The sequence below is a fragment of the Manis pentadactyla genome, chromosome 1, assembly GCF_030020395.1.
Source record: "Manis pentadactyla isolate mManPen7 chromosome 1, mManPen7.hap1, whole genome shotgun sequence".
Taxonomy (NCBI): Eukaryota; Metazoa; Chordata; class Mammalia; order Pholidota; family Manidae; genus Manis; species Manis pentadactyla.
In genome coordinates, this window is record NC_080019.1 from 29,660,555 (window position 1) to 29,680,937 (window position 20,383).

Here is a 20,383-nt window from a genome sequence, read left to right on the forward strand (position 1 = left end):
TGTAGAGGTGGTTTGTGGGAGGCAAATTCCCTCAACTTTTGCTAGTCTGGGAATCGTTAAATCCCTCCTTCATATTTAAATGATATTCGTGCTGGATACAGTAGTCTTGGTTCGAGGCCCTTCTGTTTCATTGCATTAAGTATATCATGCCATTCTCTTCTGGCCTGTAGGGTTTCTGTTGAGAAGTCTGATGATAGCCTGATGGGTTTTCCTTTGTAGGTAACCTTTTTTTTCTCTCTGGCTGCTTGTAATACTTTGTCCTTGTCTTTGATCTTTGCCATTTTAATTATTATGTGTCTTGGTGTTGCCCTCCTTGGATCCCTTGTCATGGGAGTTCTGTGTACCTCTGTGGTCTGAGAGGCCATTTCTTCCCCTAGTTTGGGGAAATTTTCAGCAATTATTTCTTCAAAGACATTTTCTATCCCCTTTTCTCTCTCTACTTCTTCTGGAATGCCTATGATTCTTATATTATTTCTTTTATATTGATCACTCAGCTCTCTTAAAATTCTTTCATTCCTGGAGATCCTTTTATCTCTCTCTGCATCAGCTTCTCTGCGTTCCTGTTCTCTGTTTTCTAGTCCATTAATGGTCTCTTGCATCTCGTCCATTCTGTTTTGAAGTCCTTCCAGAGCTTGTTTTATTTCTGAATTCTCCTTCCTTAGTTCTTGCATATTTCTCTGCAAGTCCATCAGCATGGTTATGACTTTTGTTTTGAATTCTTTTTCAGGTAGACTGGCTAAATCTATCTCCCCAGATTCCTTCTCAGGGGAAGATGTAGCAGATGCTGAAGCTGTCTGGGTTAGTCTTGTCTGGATCATATTTTTTTGCCTTTTCATGTTGACAGGTGCTATTGACTGTCAGCTGGGAGGGCCAAAATTTTCACTTACTACTGGCCTTTCTTTACTGGGGCAACTGCGACCCCTAGTGGCTTGTGTTGGGTAATTGCGTGTAGAGTGGGTCTTTGTGTCTTGTCTGGCCGGGAGGGAGAAATTTCCCTTTCTGTGGGCGGAATTTGTCTCAGGCTGCTTCTCTGCTTTCGCAGCGCCCGGTGGGGTGATGGATGGGGGGGCTGCTTGACTGTTTGCCTCCGTGAGGGGTCTCAGAGCTGTTGCCCAGGGGGTTAGTGCACCCGGTTTTCCCTGTGATTTCCAGCTGCTGTACTGTGACCTGGGTTGTTTCCGTCAAGCTGTTAAGTCCCTGTCCCTTTAAGACTTTCAAAAAGCCCCCGCTTTTCTTTGTCACAGGGGCATCAGCTTCGGCACCCGCTCAGAGGTCTTACTCCCTGTTCCCCCAGTATCCAGGGCCCCCTGGGCATATACTGTGTCTGCGCTCTGGCCCGGATGGCTGGGGCTGGGTGTTCAGCAGTCCTGGGCTCCGTCTCCCTCCCGCTCTGCCTATTGTTCTCCCGCCGGGAGCTGGGGGGAGGGGCGCTCGGGTCCCGCCGGGCCGGGGCTTGTATCTTACCCCTTTCACCAGTCGCTGGGTTCTCGCTGGTGTAGCTGCAGTCTGGCCACTGTCCTGCGTCTTCTGGTCTCTCTTTTAGGGCTAGTTTTGTTTGTTGTATTTTCAAAAGTATATATGTTTTTGGGAGGAGATTCCCACTGTCCTACTCACGCCGCCATGTTGGCTCCGCCTCCTACAGTTGCTTTCTAAAAGAAACGCTGAAAGATTCTTGATTGGAGGGGGGTTTCTCTTGTGTTGGACACCAGGGAAAATTAAAAATAGTATTTTATTTGATTTTACCCTTATGAAATGTAAATCAAATAAAGCACCTAAGTCCCTGTATTGTACTTGGTACAGCTAATTTCTGTTTTCTCATCCATACTTAGACATTTGGAATTTTTGGACCCAAGTATGTGGGGGTTTGCATTTCTGCTAGCTAAAATGTTCTTGAATGGGATCAGTGGTTTTCAGAATTCGTGGTTTTCAGTTTTTGAGTATACACACACACACGCTTCTAGTCTCTTATTCCTCTTTTCCTCAGTTCCTTAAAGATCATCAATAGATCGATGATTTGTCAGTTATTTTGGTACTGTAAGCCACACGTCAGTTATAGTTCATAGCCACATTCTACTGTTGATTCGTTTTCAAGGTATCAGATAACATGCTAATCTTTTTTCATACAATCACTGCCAATTCCTATCCTACCTTTCCACTCCCATACTTTCTGTTGCATAATTCTAGTTTACATTTTGTACTTTCCTAGCCAAAGAGCATTTTCCCCCAGAAAGTAAACAGAAACCAAGAAAGGATTATAGAGTATTGTTATTTTTCATCCTCAGAATTATACTTTTGACAGTTTTCCCCTTTCTTTTTACTCCAGAAATAAACTTTAATCACTTTGGGCTGTCTTCAGCCTCGCTGTTTCATTCTGTTCTGTTTTCTCTGTTTTTTGGGTCTTAGCTCACTTGGGACAGAGGCTTCCTGACACTTTTTTTGACACCCACCCTGATGCTCTTCTTTGTTACAGGCCCTGATTTCGGGTTCTGTATACATTTCTTGTATTTGAACTCTGCAAAGAGCTTTTTGTTTAAACTTACCAGTTTCTTTAGTGTCCTCTAGTTTCCCCTTTTCCTTCTCATTAAGGTTGTGGCATGTCTTTCATTTCCAGTTGTTTGAACTGTGTTCTTTTATACCCTAGGAAGTATCTCAAAACCATTTCTCTTTTCTGCTGAACATTTTAAAGCCTGTAGTTCTATAATCTAGAGAATGTATTCACTTTCTAAAAAATCTAAGGCTGTTTATTGTTTCTTTTCAAAGTGGTTATGAACTCTAAGGTGATAATAAAATATGTTTTCATTTTAGGTACTTTTTCATGAAGATGGTAGTGTGAAAGGAGTTGCCACTAATGATGTAGGGATACAAAAGGATGGTGCCCCAAAGGTAAACGTTTTAATAGTTATGTGTTAGTGAACTGACCAAAAAAAAGAAAGAATCAACTTACATTCAATAACTTAGTCTTGCTACAGACTACACATTAAGTGTATATTAGAATACAATTATTAATATGCAATTTTCCTTCGTTAAAAATATAGAAGCACCTTTGAACTAAACATGATTTAGACAAATAGATATAACATGTTTAAAATACTTTTTTGAAAGATGAAAACATAACTCATACAAATATAAAACAAAGACATGTCAAGGTTTTATTTCACTCTTTAATTACTGAGAGAATCAGTAAAATGTTATAGGCAGTTCAAGGGGAACTCAAAAATCATACACACTGTGGGTCCTCAGTCAGCTGCACTGCCACTTCCGTTGTTCATTTCTGTGGACAAAAATCATTTCCATTACTAACAATAATCAGGTAAATCAGGTGACTTGACTTTAATACCTTTTGGTAGATATAAAACTGATTGCCTTCCTTTCATTCAAATACAAGCCTAGATGGTTTTCAGGTTTTCACAACTTACATTTTTGAATTTGCAAAAAAAAAAGCTCCTAGAACATGGATCTCACACTTTAGAAGGTTCCTTGGAAAGGGCAAAGAAAAAATACTTTGCTTTTCAGTAATAACAGGAACGAAACACAAATCAACATCTCAATAAATTAATTTTTCTATTCCTGTTTGTTCATTGTCTTAATTTCTCAACTCTATGTAACACATGGAGTCTTACTCCAGTGCCTGGCAAAGAGCCAGGTAATGTTAGATCCTTAATAAATATTTGTCAACTCAGTTTATCCTTTTCTCTGCCATTGAACAGAATTGGGAATTTAGCCTAGAGTCTCCTCCAGTAGATTTTCCTGCTTTTCACTACTTCCTGCTTAGAAAAAGCAGTGGCAAAACTCTCAAGTCTTACCTACTTCATTTGTTCCTTCTAATGTTTTGACTGGGTACATCTGAATCATGAGATCTTGTGACTACATGTCCTATACTAGGTTCCAAGAAGCTGTATTTTAGTAAGCCCCCATGGATTTTGATCAATAGCCAGGTTTACAAACAACTATTATCTCATACTGCTTCTCATAGTGATAAAAGAATATTGTTTTTCCTACAGTCTTTCCTGTGTTATGGTTATTCTTTCCTATATTGTGATCATTTAATTATATATTATTCCTTAAAAATTTTTGTTTTAATATTATAACAGAATTGAAGCACATATATTCCACCATTCTGATATTTCATATTTTGTGCTCATATTTCAACTGTATATTTTTATATTCTGTGCTCTGTAACTGTAAGAACATTAATATTTTCTATATTGTATTTATGTAGATGCAAAAACATAGAAGAGTACAGTGGAGTTTTAGCAATTTCAGATCTAAAATCTAAGTTTTTAAAATAATATGCTTTTAGTAAGTAATATAAGTTTGGCATGGGGAGAACCAAGGATTCTGTTTACTCTGTTGTTCCATTCTCTAACCCACCTTAAGTAGGCATTCTTCCCTGCCATTTCACTGAAACAGCTCTCGTCAGAGTCATGAATACCTCTGTCCTAACAATCCAGTAGTCGGTAGTCAGTTCTCTGTCTTCTCTTACTTGACCCTCTCGTAGGCAGCACTGACACAGTTGAATAACTTCTTCCTTCTTGAAACACTCTCTTGATTTGCTTTTCACGCCACCTTCTCTTGGTTTTCCTTGTGTTTCATCAGCCCCTCCTCCTGTCACCTTTGCCTCCTTTCCTCTTCCTACTGTCCTCTAAATATTGGGGTTTTGGGGCTCAGTGCTTAGTCCTCTGTATACTTTCATAGTGACCTTATCAAGCCACATGGTTTTCAACACCTCTTCCCTGAGTCCCAGGATCATAGTCGTACTGCTTATTCAGTAACTCTAGTCCCACCTCTAATAAGAAATCTTATTATAGGAATTCTGGCTTGAACATTTTTGAGTTTCAGAGGTTAAGTAACTTGCCCAAGGTCAAAGCTATAAATAGTGGGGCTGAGGTTTGAATATAGACAGTATGGCTCCAGCACCTGCCCCTTGAACTAAGGGACAATGTTCTCTGTAACAGAAGAGGGAAATATACTAAGTAATGTTTTAGTCATTAAGATTGAATTATTTTTAAGTAGTTCTGGGAAAACCAGAAACAAATAGAGTTGCACCTTCATTTTTTAAAATTCTGATGATTTCTTAAGACAAAAAAAAAATCTGAAAGAAATCTAGATTATAATTACAATGTAGGGGAAGGGTAAGCCATCATATAGAGACAAGAAATTAAAAACCTGTAAGAGACAGACCTTTTCTTAGCCATATAAAAAATACATATTTCTGTATACCAACAGAGACTATAAAGTCTGTAGATAAACAGTAAATTGAGGGAAAAAATTTGACTACCTGTAATATCAAATAGCACTTCTACATTGACAAGAAAAAAAGACAACACATTAGAAAAATGGGCAAAATCTAAAAAAATGACTGTTTATGGATGAGCAGATCCATGTGACCACTAAATCATAAGGGAAGATACTTAAATATCTTTCTTCGGAATCCACATACTAAGTGTCTGTAAATTCTTTAAAGAGACCTTTACCGCTCACCCACAGCAGCGTAATTTTATTATTCCCTCATAATGCCTCGTGCTTTCTTTTCTAGCAATCACAATTTGTAATTATATACTCATGTACATATTTACCTCCACGACTAGCCTGAGGGAAAAAGATATGTCTTTTATTCTTCATCTCAGTATCCCCAGTGCCCAGCATAGAACTTGGCACACTTTAGGTATTCATTCAATATTTACTGAATCAAAAAGAAAAAGATGCTAAAAACAGTAGTCAGTGAAATGCAAATTAAAATAGCAGTGAGTTAGCACTACCCTTAGCAGAAATGTAAAAGGAACAGTTATATCTAACACTAGCTGATCTATAGAGATTAGGGTCTTCTTACGCCAATACTATCTTACTGCAATCTGGTACTGTGTAGTAAAATAAAAATAGGTGTGCCCTTTGATCTAACAGTGCCACTCCTGGGAATCTGTCTTATAGAAATAAAAGCACCAGTATTGTAAAGATACATATACAAGGGCATATGTTTTATAATGTTGTGTATAGTCACAACAAACTGGAAACAGAGTGAATGGCTACTACCCATTTGCAGAATGGCTGAAAAAAATCTATGGTATTTCCACATTCCAACTCCTGTCCAACCATTAAAGAGAAAGATTTGAGCTATACAGTGATTTGAAAAGCTTTCCATGAAGTATTAATAAGTGAAAAAAGATGCAAAAAAATTTGTATCATATGATCCTATTTTTGTAAAATCAGGAACCAAAAATATTTAAATACATATGTAAGATTCTCAGCATGTATGTATATATATATATTTGGGTAAAACTTTACATACTAGATTGTTAACATGGCTTATCAATGAGTGAATAAATAAATGAGAGGGAGAAGGCAAGAACAAAGTAAGAAGGTACTGAGTAAAGTAAAAAGGTACATTCAGACTGAAAATACTTAGGACCAAGGACATTCATCCAAGCAATACTTAAAATAGTAAAGCAATCTAGACAACCTAAATGTCCAACTACTGAGAAAACTGAAAAATTTTGGGACTCTGACTCAAGCATTAAAATTGAATGCTTTATTTGCTTTATATTGTATCAGGCAAATCACTTACAGTATAATGTGAAAAGTTATAAAACAGGTTGTCACTGTAAACCTATTTTTTGTGTGAATGTGTCTGCATACACACATACACATAAATAATATGAATAGAGGAATATCAGGAAAGATACATTCCATAAGAGACTCTCTTGATAATCCTGTATTTCTTTATTCAGTAACTTTATTGAGTACCTACCTTGTGCCAGACATACATGCAAAATAGGAAAAGCTAAAGAAAGAAATACTTTAATTGTAGCTTTTTTTACCCTTGGAAAAAACATTTCCGTTTTACAATATGTGTTTAGCAGTAGAGAACAAGTAAAAGTGAAAGGAACAAGTAGCCGAAGCACATATTTAGTATGTTCATATTTGTATTAGAAGAATATAAATAGGCTCTATATAGTTTTCTATTCAAGGTAATCTTCTGCCATGATTCACAAGAAAGCTATTACTGGTGTTTTTTGCCTCAGATGATGGGACTGGAACATCAGGGACAGTGAGGAAATGGCTTTGCATTTGCATGTTCATTTGTAGAGAAAGTTTCTTGGAATGAGCGTGTGTTCTATTTGCTTTTTTAATTCTTACAGACTTAACCATTCAATCAAGTACTGTTGAATTATAAAAAAGAAAACTATAACAAAAACTTAAAATATAAAATTTAGATTCCATTTACAGCAGTAGTCTCATTTCTAAATATTACATATTTGCACTGCCTTCTATACCTAAATTATAGTTCAATTCAAAGCTGACCAGAATGTGAATATTTTTTAAATTGTTAAATGTTGCAGTTTAACATCTTCTTATTTTTTAGACAACATTTGAGAGAGGACTAGAACTGCATGCCAAAGTTACAATATTTGCAGAGGGTTGCCATGGACATCTAGCCAAGCAACTGTATAAGAAGTTTGATTTGAGGGCCAATTGTGATCCCCAGACCTATGGAATTGGACTGAAGGAGGTATCCTGGTTTGTTTTTGTAATTTTAATTTTGAAAGATGGAGCTTAAATTCATTTGTATTATCATGTAGTTTATAACATTTAATTTTACAGTTATATTTTTCATTGACTTGAAATGTTTATTATTACTGAAAATATTTGGGATATTTTTCAAGAGGCTAAAAAACACTGCTAATCAAATTCTGTTACTATCTGAATTGTATGCACATTTTTATTTGTATCAGATGTTGCATGAAATAAGTCTTGAAAGTATTTGTAACATTGGTTTGTTTTTTTTTTGTAATGTCATTTGCCTGATCCTAATAGGATTTGACCTGTTATCCATGTTATTTGTAGTATGGCCACATTGTACAAGAATGTTTACTCAAAATTGTAATGTGAAGATAATTTAGTTTGTGAAATACACATTCAGCCATGGTATATTGATCTGCATGCAACCTAAAAATTAATTAGTTTGAATGTTGTATGTTTTCTCAATTTACCCAGTCTCTGTGGTCTGCTTTCCCAAATCTTAGATATAGATATATTGGAGTATTAAGAATTTCATTATAACCATTTTGTTTAGATTTTTTCTTTAAAGGTAAAGCTGAGAAAGGTTCAGATACTATAGATAACTAGATTTATTAAATTGTGAATAAGGGCTTGTTTCAGTAGATGTACATATTATCTGATTTTTAGTTAACATTTCAGATGGAAATTGTTTAAAATTTTAAACTTACCAATCTGAAAATAGGATGAAGAAATTGCTTCAACTGGAGAGGAGAAAATGCAGGACAGAGTAAACTGTTTTATTGAGGAATAACATATATATTATAAAAGAACAGATCTTAAGTGTGCAGCTCAATTTTTATAAGGTGAACAGACCCATGTAACCATCGCCGACATCAAGATAGAGAACATCTGGTGATGTCCTACAGTGCCCTGCAAATTCCCTCATCTCATGGTGTCTCCTATAATCACATGAAACTCTTACAATCTGAGAATCTAACTAATGTCTTAAAAAGTTACTTTTCTGACTTATTTCTTTACTCCAGTTCATCATTCTGCAATTTGATATAATTGTGTTTGGTATTTGAAGTGCTTTTTCTGTGTTTCTCTTATTACAGCTTTTCACTTTAGTTTTAATAAGTAAGACATAAAACTTAGTAAGTTTTATACATTGTGGTGACATAAAAAGTTCAAATAATACTCTAAGACTTTTTTTTTCTAAGTTATGGATCATTGATGAAAAGAAGTGGAAACCTGGGAGAGTGGAGCACACAGTTGGTTGGCCCTTGGATAGACATACTTATGGAGGTTCCTTCCTCTATCATTTAAATGAAGGCGAACCCCTGGTAGCTCTCGGTCTTGTGGTAAGTTATGCAACCGTTATGACCGTTTTGGCAGGTTCTACTGTTAGAGTCATTGGACCATCATTGTTCTAACATGAGGATTTTGAATCTGGAGAATTTAAAATGTTTTTCATTTAAAGCTTACTTTCTGATTTTATCACTATGTAACATATTTATGGCTATTGTAGACATTAGTGTACTTAAACAACATAGCTTTAGTAATAGTAGCTACTATATGCCAGGCACCATGCTAGATGCTTCACTGAGAATTCTGAGTTTCATAGAAAACTTATGAAGTAGACATAACCCTATTTTACTGAGTTAAAACTGAAGTTCAACAAGTTAAACAGCTTTTCCATATACGCCCATATAACAGTCAGGATTCATGCCTGAACTTTTCTGACTTCAAAGCCCATTTCTACTCTCACATGCTGTCACTGAAAATGAAATCAGCACTGGGCTTGAATCTTTAGCTTTTAAAAAATAAGAGCACTTTCTCCCTTTTTGGCCACTCACATCTTTGCAGTAAATCACATCTTGAACATACAAGGGAAAGGAAGATGGTCTGAGTTTCTGCACCTTGCGGTTGGTTGCAGCTTTATAGTTTAATGTCATGATTCAATTTGTATATGATACACTGTTAAATTTATGCATTACTGGTGTTTTTGACACCCAGCCAGGTATTAAGTGCATCACCCTTTTGTACTTATTCCAGTAACTGAATCTGCAAAAAATGTTTGGCTACTAGTCTCAGCATTTTGATAATGCCTTGTAAAATGTAGTCTCCAATATTTCTTGTCTTTCTTTTGAAGTATAATTACATCCTGTTTCTTCATTTTTGCCTCAGTAGTACTGCATATAGCTTATTAGTTCATTTCTAGAGCTGGTATTGATAAATGAATAAAAAATAATTACAACTCCTTTTGTAAAAACAATGTGGGACACCTACCTTCAAATATTTTCCTGATTTGGACTTTGATTTATATAGCAAAATGCCTTATTAATATGTTCTAAATTTTTTAAGTTTTGCTGATTATAAACACAGTATTTTTTTGTTTAGGCTTTCTTTTCTAAATAGATTTTATTTGGTTATTTATTTAAATTTGGATTACTGCATATATTTCTCCAGGTACTTTGAGTACAATAAATGTAATGTTTTCTGATAGTGTTCATATTTTTAGCTTGATATAATTTAAAATAAAAATGTCTCACATAGATATATCATATTATATGCAAAATCTTTAAGGTTGGTCTAGACTATCAAAATCCATTCCTGAGTCCATTTAGAGAGTTCCAGAGGTGGAAACACCACCCCAGCATTCAGCCAACATTGGAGGGTGGAAAAAGGATCGCATATGGAGCCAGAGCTCTCAACGAAGGTGGCTTTCAGGTAATGCTTCCAACTTTTTTGTTTCTTATTTCTATATTATAAATTCAACATTGAAAATGTAACAAATTTAGATAAAGAGTAGGAAATTATAGGAAGAAAAGTAATTCAGCAAAGCACCTAGTGTTTATAAAATTGTGTCACACCATAGTTAAATTAATTGTGCCATGCATTTAGTTTTAAGAATATATTGATTTCTAGAGATAGATTAACAGAGGTAATTGTTTTGATTTGTTAGTTGGTATTTATTTAACCCGAAAATTAAAACTATATGATCTAAGATACTTGCCTTTATTCCTTAGCTGCCAGAAACTCAAAGACAAATTTTGTTTTCGGCAAAGGTAATTAATTTGTCCCAACTACCTAGCAGAAGGGATGCCTTTTAGGTGGCCTCTCTGAAGTTTTACTCTTAATTTTTCTACTTTATTTCAAAATAAATCTTATCAAATGCAGTTAGTATATTAAGTATATGCAAATTAAATAATGAAATAAGGCCCAGGTAGCTAACTATGATAAAGGTTATTAGTACTATTAGTAGAAATAGTATTAGACAGATAAGATGATCTAAAAAACTCAGCTCTAAAATTTATACCAAATGATTTGGAGCAAGTTGCTTTTCTAGCCTTTAGGAATCATTTGTAAAATGAAAATGATCCTCTCTGTGTCTGATATTCTAGGAATCTAGAACTATTCTAGAAAGCAGAGACTTTTTAAATCTGTTTTAAAAGTAATCAAAACCTGAGAAAAGGTTGACTTTAACTTTTAAAACTCTTAAATACTTTATTACTGTAATAATTCATGAAGTCAAATAAAATCATAGCTAAATTATAAATGTAATCACTAGAGTCTTAAAATAACACTGTCACCAAATTCTGTTGCTATGGGATTCTTTCTTATGAGGCTGTTTTTGTTTCTAGGGTAGCAATTTGTTTGCAACAAATATTTATTAAATTGCATAACTGTGTTAAACTAAAGCCCATTAAACTTTTTTGTATAATGTCCATAAAAATCCCTATTGTCAGTCTAATTCTACTCTTTTTAATTGATAGTATAAAGGTTTCAGTATATTCAACAATACACACAGATTTGTATTTGAAAACGTCTGCTTTGTATGCTGCAACATCTCAGAGGACTCTTAGATTGGCAGGAAGAGATGACCACACACAAGCACCCTTTTTACTTAAATTGTCTGATTTAATTAGTCAAAGACTCAGAAACTTACTTCCATATTTGAAGAACCTTAAGAGACAATAATTCAAAACACTCAGTTTTGTTTATTTTGAGCTAACAGATATTACATGACTTTTTACTTTTCTCTTTCTTCAGTCTGTACCAAAACTCACCTTCCCTGGTGGATTTTTAATTACTCATAGCCCTAGTTAACGGATGTGCCAAAATACATTTTTCAGTGCAACTTTTCCTTGGCCCCTAGTTCCTTAACAAGATGCCCAGCTGCCAGTAACACTGCCTTCCCAAAGTGGGATTCTCCCAGGACTTAAAAACACCTTTTTCTTGGGCCATAAAATTGTTATTCTCAGGAACTAAACACCAGTTTGGAAAAACTTGCCCTAACATTCCATGCCTTTTTATTAAACTTCACAGTATTCTTGTCATTTATTCAAATTCAGTGCTAGCAAGGCAACAGCCTTACTTAAGAAAAGCATTGTCATTATTCCAGTTCCTAACCATTATCTCTGTTTTCACCTTGGAGCATTCCAGGAAAGCCCTTTCTGCCTATTTTCTACCCTGTGATGCTGATTTAATGCTCCTTTATGTAGTGGTTCTGATACTGAGTTTGCTCTGAGAAGCACAGTAATAAATTCAGTCCCACAGGTGCTGTGAAAGGACTTGGGCCCTGACCCTTCTTTTACCAGCATTCCTTCTGCCCCCAGGTTTTGCCACTCGCCACCTCCCCCCCACATAATTCTTTTAAGTGATGGGAGCTGTTGCCACAAACCCCTCACCATGTTTCTTGCAGCTATTGCAGGAGTTTCCTGTTAAGCTCCTCTCCTCTGAGTCTCTCAGCATCATCAGCCACACTTCTACTACCCACCACATTCCCAGCAAAGACCCATGGCTTGGTTTAGGAAGCCCTTAGAGAAATAAAAATACAGCAGGGGGAAAAGAACAGCCCTGCATTGTTTTCTACTCTCTCCTCAAAGTAAAAAGTACAAATAATCTACAATTTAGGTGCTATATTGTGGGGTGTTTATATGCTTTTATTGGATAAACTGAAAAATATCACCATCCATTATTACATTGTTTTTCATCAGAAATGTATACTGAGGTCCAAACTACTGTCTTAAAATTTATTTTGGAAAATTTCAACTTCTTAAGTAAATTAAAATAGTTATTTAAATTTAGAGGTAGTAGCTAATTGTACTGATGCCATGACTAGAACCTAAGTTTTCATCCCCAGGTATCAAAGTAAAATAAGAAGGGTGTATAGATTTAAGAAAGCATCCTTTGTAAATCATGTTTTTACCCAGAACACAAATAAAAGCAGATCACAATTTAGGTATGTTGTTCAGGTTTAGAGAATTATTTTTAACTATGACGTGGATATGTATAAATAAAAATGTTTATTTATGTTAATGCTCTGGTCTTAAATATGTTTCGTGTACATCAGTCATGGGAAGAGAAAGAAAAGTCTTAATAGAAAATAGTAATAGTTCTAATCCTCATTCTTAGCAAAGGAGAATAAACTGCCCTTGCTTTGTTTTTTTCCTCCACTATGTTCCTTTTCATGTATTTTTTTCCCCAGTTCTACCTTACAGCTTTAGAAGACTTTAGGATGCTGTAGCTTCGAGTGTTCAGTTTTGCTGGTTTCATTTGCACTAACAAATGCACTCTGAATGTTTCTTTCCACAGTCTATACCAAAACTCACATTTCCTGGTGGCTTACTAATTGGTTGTAGCCCTGGCTTCATGAATGTTCCCAAGATCAAAGGTACCCACACAGCAATGAAAAGTGGAATGCTGGCAGCTGAATCTATTTTTAACCAATTAAGTAGTGAAAATCTCCAATCAAAGACATTGGGTAAGAACTTCTTATTTAAGGTATAGAAAATTGTTAGGTTCTTCACTGAGATATTTAAAAAGAAGCTACTTAAACACACTAGCATGTAGCTAGATGAAAATTAATTCAACTAAAAATTTTGGCTTTTTTGTGTATATTTCAGTTGACATTGAAAGATAGATACTGTGTCCCTTTACACTATCTTGCCAATGGGTTTTAGCTCCAGGCAAGTTCACTATGGATTCAGTGTGACCAAAGAAATGACAGTTGAATGTTCTTGGGGTGAAAGGGTTTATTACCTGCCTTGTTCTCCCAGCAGTAGGTCAAGCACTAGCATCTCTGCCTCCACCCAGAACACTGGGCTGAGCTCTTTATATAGTGCAATAATAGCTCATTGCCTGCGGGTGTGGAAGCGGTAGCCTAGCAACAGGCCAGTTACATCATCAGGTGGTTTAAGTTCAGTGAGAATCCTGGCCATAGGAACCCCAACTTCCCCACACTCCACCCCTCCAGGATTTTCGCCTTACAATCTACATGCTCTCAGTCTTCCGCAACGGTCCCTATGTGAGAAAGCTGGAGCACTCAACCAGATTCCACAACAGCAACAGAGGATAACAACAACTTAGAGATAATAACAGATATTAAGATACAATAAGATTTTGATACAGATAACAAAAATTATAATAATCCTCAAGCCAGAGGAGGTTCCCAATCCACAAAGACCTTAGGAGCAATAAGACACGTCTTAATGACACCAACATAGGCAAATCTTGTCCATCAGATAGGATGCATGCAAGAGAGTGGTCCTGTGATAGGACTATAGCAGGAAGGGGGTCCTGGGGAACCTCCCAGGGTTACCATGAATCTGAACATTCAGCCCCTGTGTCCACCAAAGCCAAGACACATTGTATGTTCACTGGGGACCAATGGATAGCTATTTCAATGTGTGGCCTCCCATTCCCCCCAGTCCCTCAGGGCAGGTACCTCAACCTTCCCCTCAGTCAAACCGTGTTCCCCAATCATCTTCCTGTGTGGGCTCAAGTGGGGTTGGCTCACTTCCATCAGGAAATCTTGCAGACACACAGGCCAGACTTGTAGCTCTGTCTCTAAACTCTGCCTCTTTGGTCTTAATGGCTGGAACTGCTGCTCTGGTTTCAGTTGTTGCCACAGCTCCAGTAAGATCCTATTTGACTTACCGTCCAATTTCCTTTCACCTGCTCCTGCCCATATTAAATCAACCCACATCTGGGTCATATAAACTTCACAGGGCCCTTTAAATTCTTGTAAGTGGCAGATCTTATTTCTTTCTGTGTTCTAATTGCTTCAGCCTCTCCTAAGTCTGCTACTATACATGTAACCTTGCTTATGGGCTTCCCTAACTGAGGGGCAAGAATGTCCACTAGAGACCTAAAAAGGAATATGGGAGCTGTTTGAACCACAATATTTCTCTTCCCTGTAATGAAAGGCTCCTCATCTGGGTCATGTTTCTCTGAACTATAGATGGCATTTCTTATGCCTAGCTCCCATTAACACCTGTTGGAGCTCAATATCTATGCCATCTAGCAGAGGAGGATGGTAGATCACCCTGATTGGGCCACACAGCAAAAAGTGCAGCCACAAGCCAATCGAGGAGGGAGTGATTTCCTGGGGTCTGATGTGCACTTTGTAATCACTGCCTCAAGGCGAGCTGAACCATCAGGGAACCCAACTTTCCCATCTCTGATCCAGACAGAACAATTCCATCCACCCCTAAGTCCCGCAGACACAGGAGCCAAGCTGATATTGACTCTGAGGGCTTCTGCCTAAACCAGGAGGCCAAATCCACCAGCTCAGCCTGAGTAAAGGGGCAGAGCATAGAGTGCTCCATGACCTCAGGAGGGGGCTGCACCTCTTCTGGGGGAACCTCGGCTGCTGGGTCTTTATTTACAACCACTGGGTGTGCTTTCAATAGAGGAGGGGCAATGCCTCCGGCACCACCCCTTCATCCTTCCCCAGCTCCTCCATTTCTGGGGCTAATGGCACCTTTCTCTCCCCTTCCTCTGCTACAACCTTTACCTTCTCTACCGTGCTTTGCAGCAGTGCTAGCTCAGTCTTCAACAGCTCTCCTTCCTTCACCTCAATGCCTCACAGCTGGCATTCTCGTGCTACCTCTGCCTGTGCTTCCTCAGGAATACATCTTTTTCCTTGATGGCCTTTTCCTCCTTCAGAGCACCTGGCAGTGCTGCCCTCTCATTCTGTAAGGAATCTTTTACCTCTTCAACGGCACCTCGCTGCCTGTGTTCTTGTGTGCCTTCTCTCACATCAATGCCATTTCATCCTTCAGTGAATCCACAGCAGTTTGCAGCTCACGTTCTCGTGCCACTATTTCTTGTGTCTTTTTCAGGAGTGTGTCCTTCCCATCTGTAGACTTTTTAATAATGTGAGAAGCAGCCAACCCACCATTGCCGCTGCCTCACAGGCATGTCTCTCAAAAGACCTACTTACTATACCAAGGGCTACCCCTACTGCCTCAGGTATCACCTCCACTTGCCTCCAGTCCTGGGGTGGGGCCCAGTCCTCTAGGAGGCAAGCCACCTCAGACCACATACTCACTGGGGGACAATCCACTGTCTCCCCATTCACAGGGGCAGCCCGCTGGAGCACCCCCCCCATAAAGACAGCCAATCTTTTCCTTTGGTCAACATGAACCCTGCCCATTGTGGCCAATTGTCTTGCCAGTGGGTTTCAGCCCCCACAAAGTTAGCTATGGATTCAGTGTGACCTAAGAAAAGGCAGTAGAATGTTCTTGGGGCAAAAGGGTTTATTACCCAGCTTGTTCTCCCGGCAGTAGGTCGAGCACTAGCATCTCTGCCTCCACCCAGAGCTCGCTCTCTCTCTCTCTCTCTCTCTCTCTCTCTCTCTCTCTCTCTCTCTCTATATATATATATATATATATATATATAGTGCAATAATAGCTTATTGCCTACAGTTGTGGAAGCAGTAGCCTAGCAGCAGGCCAGTTACATCATCAGGTGGTTTAAGTTCAGCGAGGATCCTGGCCATAGGAACCCCAACTTCCCCACAACACAAAGGATTAAATGTGTGCTGTACAAAGAAAACTACATGACAACTATGTTAGATAGATAAAACAATGTTTTGTTTCACTCACATCAAAAGTAGAATAGTACCAGGGGTGTCCTGCCTCCTGAGAAGAAACTTCAGGTTCAACAGTACATTACATTATGTACATGTTTGGGGAAAATGGAAGTTCCTGTGGCCAGGATCCTCACCTGACGCTAAACTACTTGATGATGTAATTGGCCTACTGCTAGGCTAATGCTTCCACACCCGTAGGCAATGAGCTATTATTGACTGAATCACCGTATAAAGAGCTCCACCCAGTGCTCTGGGTGCAGGCAGAGACAGGAGGATTATGGACCTGCAGAGGGCTGGATGCAAGCATGATTCTTGTGCTTGACCTACCACCCTGAGAATAAAGCCAGGTGTAAACCCTTTTACCCCAAGACTGTTCCATTGCCATTTCTCCCTCAGGCAAAACATTCCCTCACTCCTCACACTCCTTCATCTCTTTTTACTCTCCATTCCAGCCACACTGGCTTCACCGTTCCTGGAACAGGCCCAGTGTGCTCTCATTTCAGTCTTTGCTCATGGCCAACTCCCTCACTCCCTTCACCCTTGCTCAACTATGATTCTCAGTGACCTGACATTGACTCTATCAATTACTTTGTAACACCCACACAGAACATTCCCACCCCACCCCACTCCCAGTTTTTTTCAACAGTATTTTCCACATTTTGGCACACTGTACAATTTGTTAATATTAACTTTGCTTCCTGCCTCTTAGAGGGCAGACTTTGCTCATCATGAAATTCAAACACCTTGCACACAGTAGCAACTCCAGATATTTGAGAAATTAACCTCATCTTCAGAATTCCAGATAACAAATGTCCCTCCATTTAGAAGTATGCAACCTGACTTTGCCCTAAATATCTTTGTAGGAATAGAGGCCAAGGGTGTAGGAGAGGAAGGAGATAAGTAGAACATAGAAAAGGCAAGAGGGAACTTCAGGGAGAGCCAAGTAGGCAAGATGGAGTATTATGTTGTATAGTGGAACTTTTTTTCTCATTTTCTTGTTAAGCCTGGACATTATTCATATTTTCCTCATCATGTATACACAGCACAACACATAGAATGGAGCAAGTAGATCACCAAAGACCAGACTGCAGATTAAAGCCTGAAGGAAAAGTAATTAGAGCCAGAAAAGTAAACAATGTGTAGAAAGAGTATAGTCACTACGAGGTTCACAAAAGTTAACTAGAAGAACCAGTTTGTTCCCTTAAACAGTAAATGCCTGCACCAGGTCTTGGGTGTTGTTACAGTTTGCTAAGGCTGCCGCAACAAAGTGGGTGGCTTAAAGCAACAGAAATTTATTCCAAGTCCTACAGGCTAGCAGGAGTTCATGTGTTAGCAGGACCATACTCTTAAGTCTCTAGGGAGTTAATTGTTTCTTGCCTCTCCCAGTTCAGACAGCCAGACATTCCCTGACTTTAGCAGAATACCTTATCTGCCTCAGTCTTCCTCAGTCCTTGTTCTGTATAGTCTGTATCATCTCATCCTGTAGGGACACCAGTCACTGGATTAAGGACCCATTCCCACTACTCCAGTATGACCTCATCTTAACTAACATCTGCAACTGCCCTATTCTGACCCTTCTGAGAATTAGAACAAGAAATATTTTCATGGAGGAACACAATTCAACCCTTAACAGGTAGAAGCTTCATTGAAGAATTCTAAATTATTCAGTTTTATAGGTAACATTATAACTTTTTATCTTAAACTTCCTTTCAGGTTCACTGAATTTTGAAACTAATTTTCCATGCTACTAGTATAGGAAGTAAAATGTCTTATAGCCTGTTAACGTGACTTTCTGGAGGATGCTTGCATTTTTATACATGAAAGACTCAAGTGTGGTCTTGTATCACCCATCAGATATTTCAGTAGCAAAACACCTCTTAGAGGGCATGAAGTATTTTATGCTCCTTGAAGCAATTTCACACTTAACATTTCATGTTTTTAATAAAAGGACTCTATGTAACCGAGTATGAGGAGAATTTGAAGAAATCATGGGTGTGGAAAGAGCTGTATTATGTGAGAAATATAAGACCATCCTGCCATGGAATACTGGGTGTATACGGAGGGATGATTTATACGGGAATATTTTACTGGATATTTAGAGGAATGGAGCCATGGACTCTAAAACATAAAGGTAATTCCATCATATTTGAGAATATGAATGTTATAATTAAAAATACATGAATGGGATGGGATCCATTTAGTGGAAAAGTACTTTTTTTTTTACGTTGTTTTAAACTTGCTTTATTAGAGAAATGATAAAATTCAGTATCTTTAAGAGAACAGTGTGTCATTATTAGAGGGCTAAAGTATATTATTTCTTTGGGATATTTTCAAGTTTTTATAAAAATATTTTTAAAACTACCTTAAAATTGTTATATTTTAAAATCTTCCTCAAAACTTTTGAAGGCTTTGACTCTGATCAGCTCAAGCCAGCCAAGGATTGCACACCTATTGAGTATCCAAAACCTGATGGGCAGATCAGTTTTGACCTTCTGTCATCTGTGGCTCTGAGTGGTACTAATCATGAACATGACCAACCGGCACACTTAACCTTACAGGATGACAGTATACCTGTTAACAGAAATCTGTCAATATATGATGGGCCTGAGCAGCGATTCTGCCCTGCAGGTCAGTAATGAGATTTCTTTCCATTCCTAAAATACAAATACTCACTTTAACCATGTTATAAATACGCTTCCATTATACTAAGAAATTCTCCATTGCTTGGCAACTGTGACCCTTATATCCAGTTTCCTTTAGAAAATGTCATGGTTCCTATTCTAACTAGCAGTATTAATAGGGATTTTTTAAGTGTAATTCAGTTGACATTCCTCAGAAAAAGCTTTTCCTTGTCTACCCTCAAACCAAGATAAGAAATATGGAACACCAAAAAATACTTCCTTCTACATTCAAGTCTTTTTAGGAAATCATTTCTGTCATTGCTGCTTCTATACACCCACACGTGTACATATGGTATATATCTAGTAAAATACTAGGTTATAGCCATATTCAGCTCAAGGAAATGGCTCCAAACTTTAAATTCATCATTAATACTCTTAGTGCTGAGCTTTCAACTACGACTACACTACTTGGAAGTGGACCTCAAATGATACGGTAGAATAATAATCTGTATGTGAAAATGAGTACATTCTGGAGAGGGACAAGCTCTTTGAAGGCAGGGACCTTAACTGTCTTATTTTTTAATCATTTCTGTCATCAGAAACAGAGTAAGGATTGAATCTCAATTGTCTTTTCAACTATACTACACATATATATAAAACTGGGACTCAGAAACTGCTAAATGTTGAGTCACCTTGTTCAGTAAGACTAACTCAGCCAAATACTGCTACACCTTCCGCTGTTATCTACATTTAATTTTTACTACTAACAATAGCATACACAGATATTCATAATATTCTCTGTGGGTGAAGTCAGAAAACAAAACATTCAAGGTTTCCGTAGCAGCTACTGTTTTCAGGACTTCAATACCTATTTTTTAATTTTAAAAGTTAAAAAAGGTACTTCACAATATTCTATTTTTCCTTACAGGAGTTTATGAGTTTGTACCTTTGGAACAAGGTGATGGATTTCGGTTACAGATAAATGCTCAGAACTGTGTGCATTGTAAAACATGTGATATTAAAGATCCAAGTCAGAATATTAACTGGGTGGTACCTGAAGGTGGTGGAGGACCTGCTTACAATGGAATGTAAACTGCAACTGATAGCATTTGCAGGCACATTTTACAGGCAGTTTAAAGTTACAAGCTAACTTTAAAATATTTAGAAGTTAACAAGTGTCAAAATACCTTAAAGCATATTACTGATCTGAATGTTTATAAAATAATTATCAGTGAAATAAAAATTTTATACTTATACCTAAAATTGTCCCATTAAAAATTGAGTATTTCTCTTAAGATTTTTTAAGTGATGTAGCACCTACTTACCTCTCCAATTTCTCAAAGATTCAGTACCAACAGCAAAATACACTGCTGGCCTTTAATGT

At 37.6% G+C, this 20,383-nt stretch overlaps 1 protein-coding gene across 2 annotated transcripts in view; it reads left to right on the plus strand.

The window, feature by feature from the left end:
* ETFDH (electron transfer flavoprotein dehydrogenase) overlaps positions 1 to 20,255 on the plus strand; it is a 40,894-nt gene extending 20,639 nt beyond the window's left edge. For both annotated transcript variants that reach the window (XM_036887915.2, XM_036887914.2), the window contains 8 exons: positions 2,806 to 2,883; positions 7,361 to 7,507; positions 8,718 to 8,858; positions 10,084 to 10,227; positions 13,096 to 13,264; positions 18,327 to 18,509; positions 18,785 to 19,006; positions 19,928 to 20,255. In XM_036887915.2, coding sequence (XP_036743810.2) covers positions 2,806 to 2,883; positions 7,361 to 7,507; positions 8,718 to 8,858; positions 10,084 to 10,227; positions 13,096 to 13,264; positions 18,327 to 18,509; positions 18,785 to 19,006; positions 19,928 to 20,091 — 1,248 coding nt within the window. In that variant the 3' untranslated portion in view covers positions 20,092 to 20,255. The remainder of the gene's footprint in view (positions 1 to 2,805; positions 2,884 to 7,360; positions 7,508 to 8,717; positions 8,859 to 10,083; positions 10,228 to 13,095; positions 13,265 to 18,326; positions 18,510 to 18,784; positions 19,007 to 19,927) is intronic.
* The last annotated feature ends 128 nt before the right edge of the window (positions 20,256 to 20,383 follow it).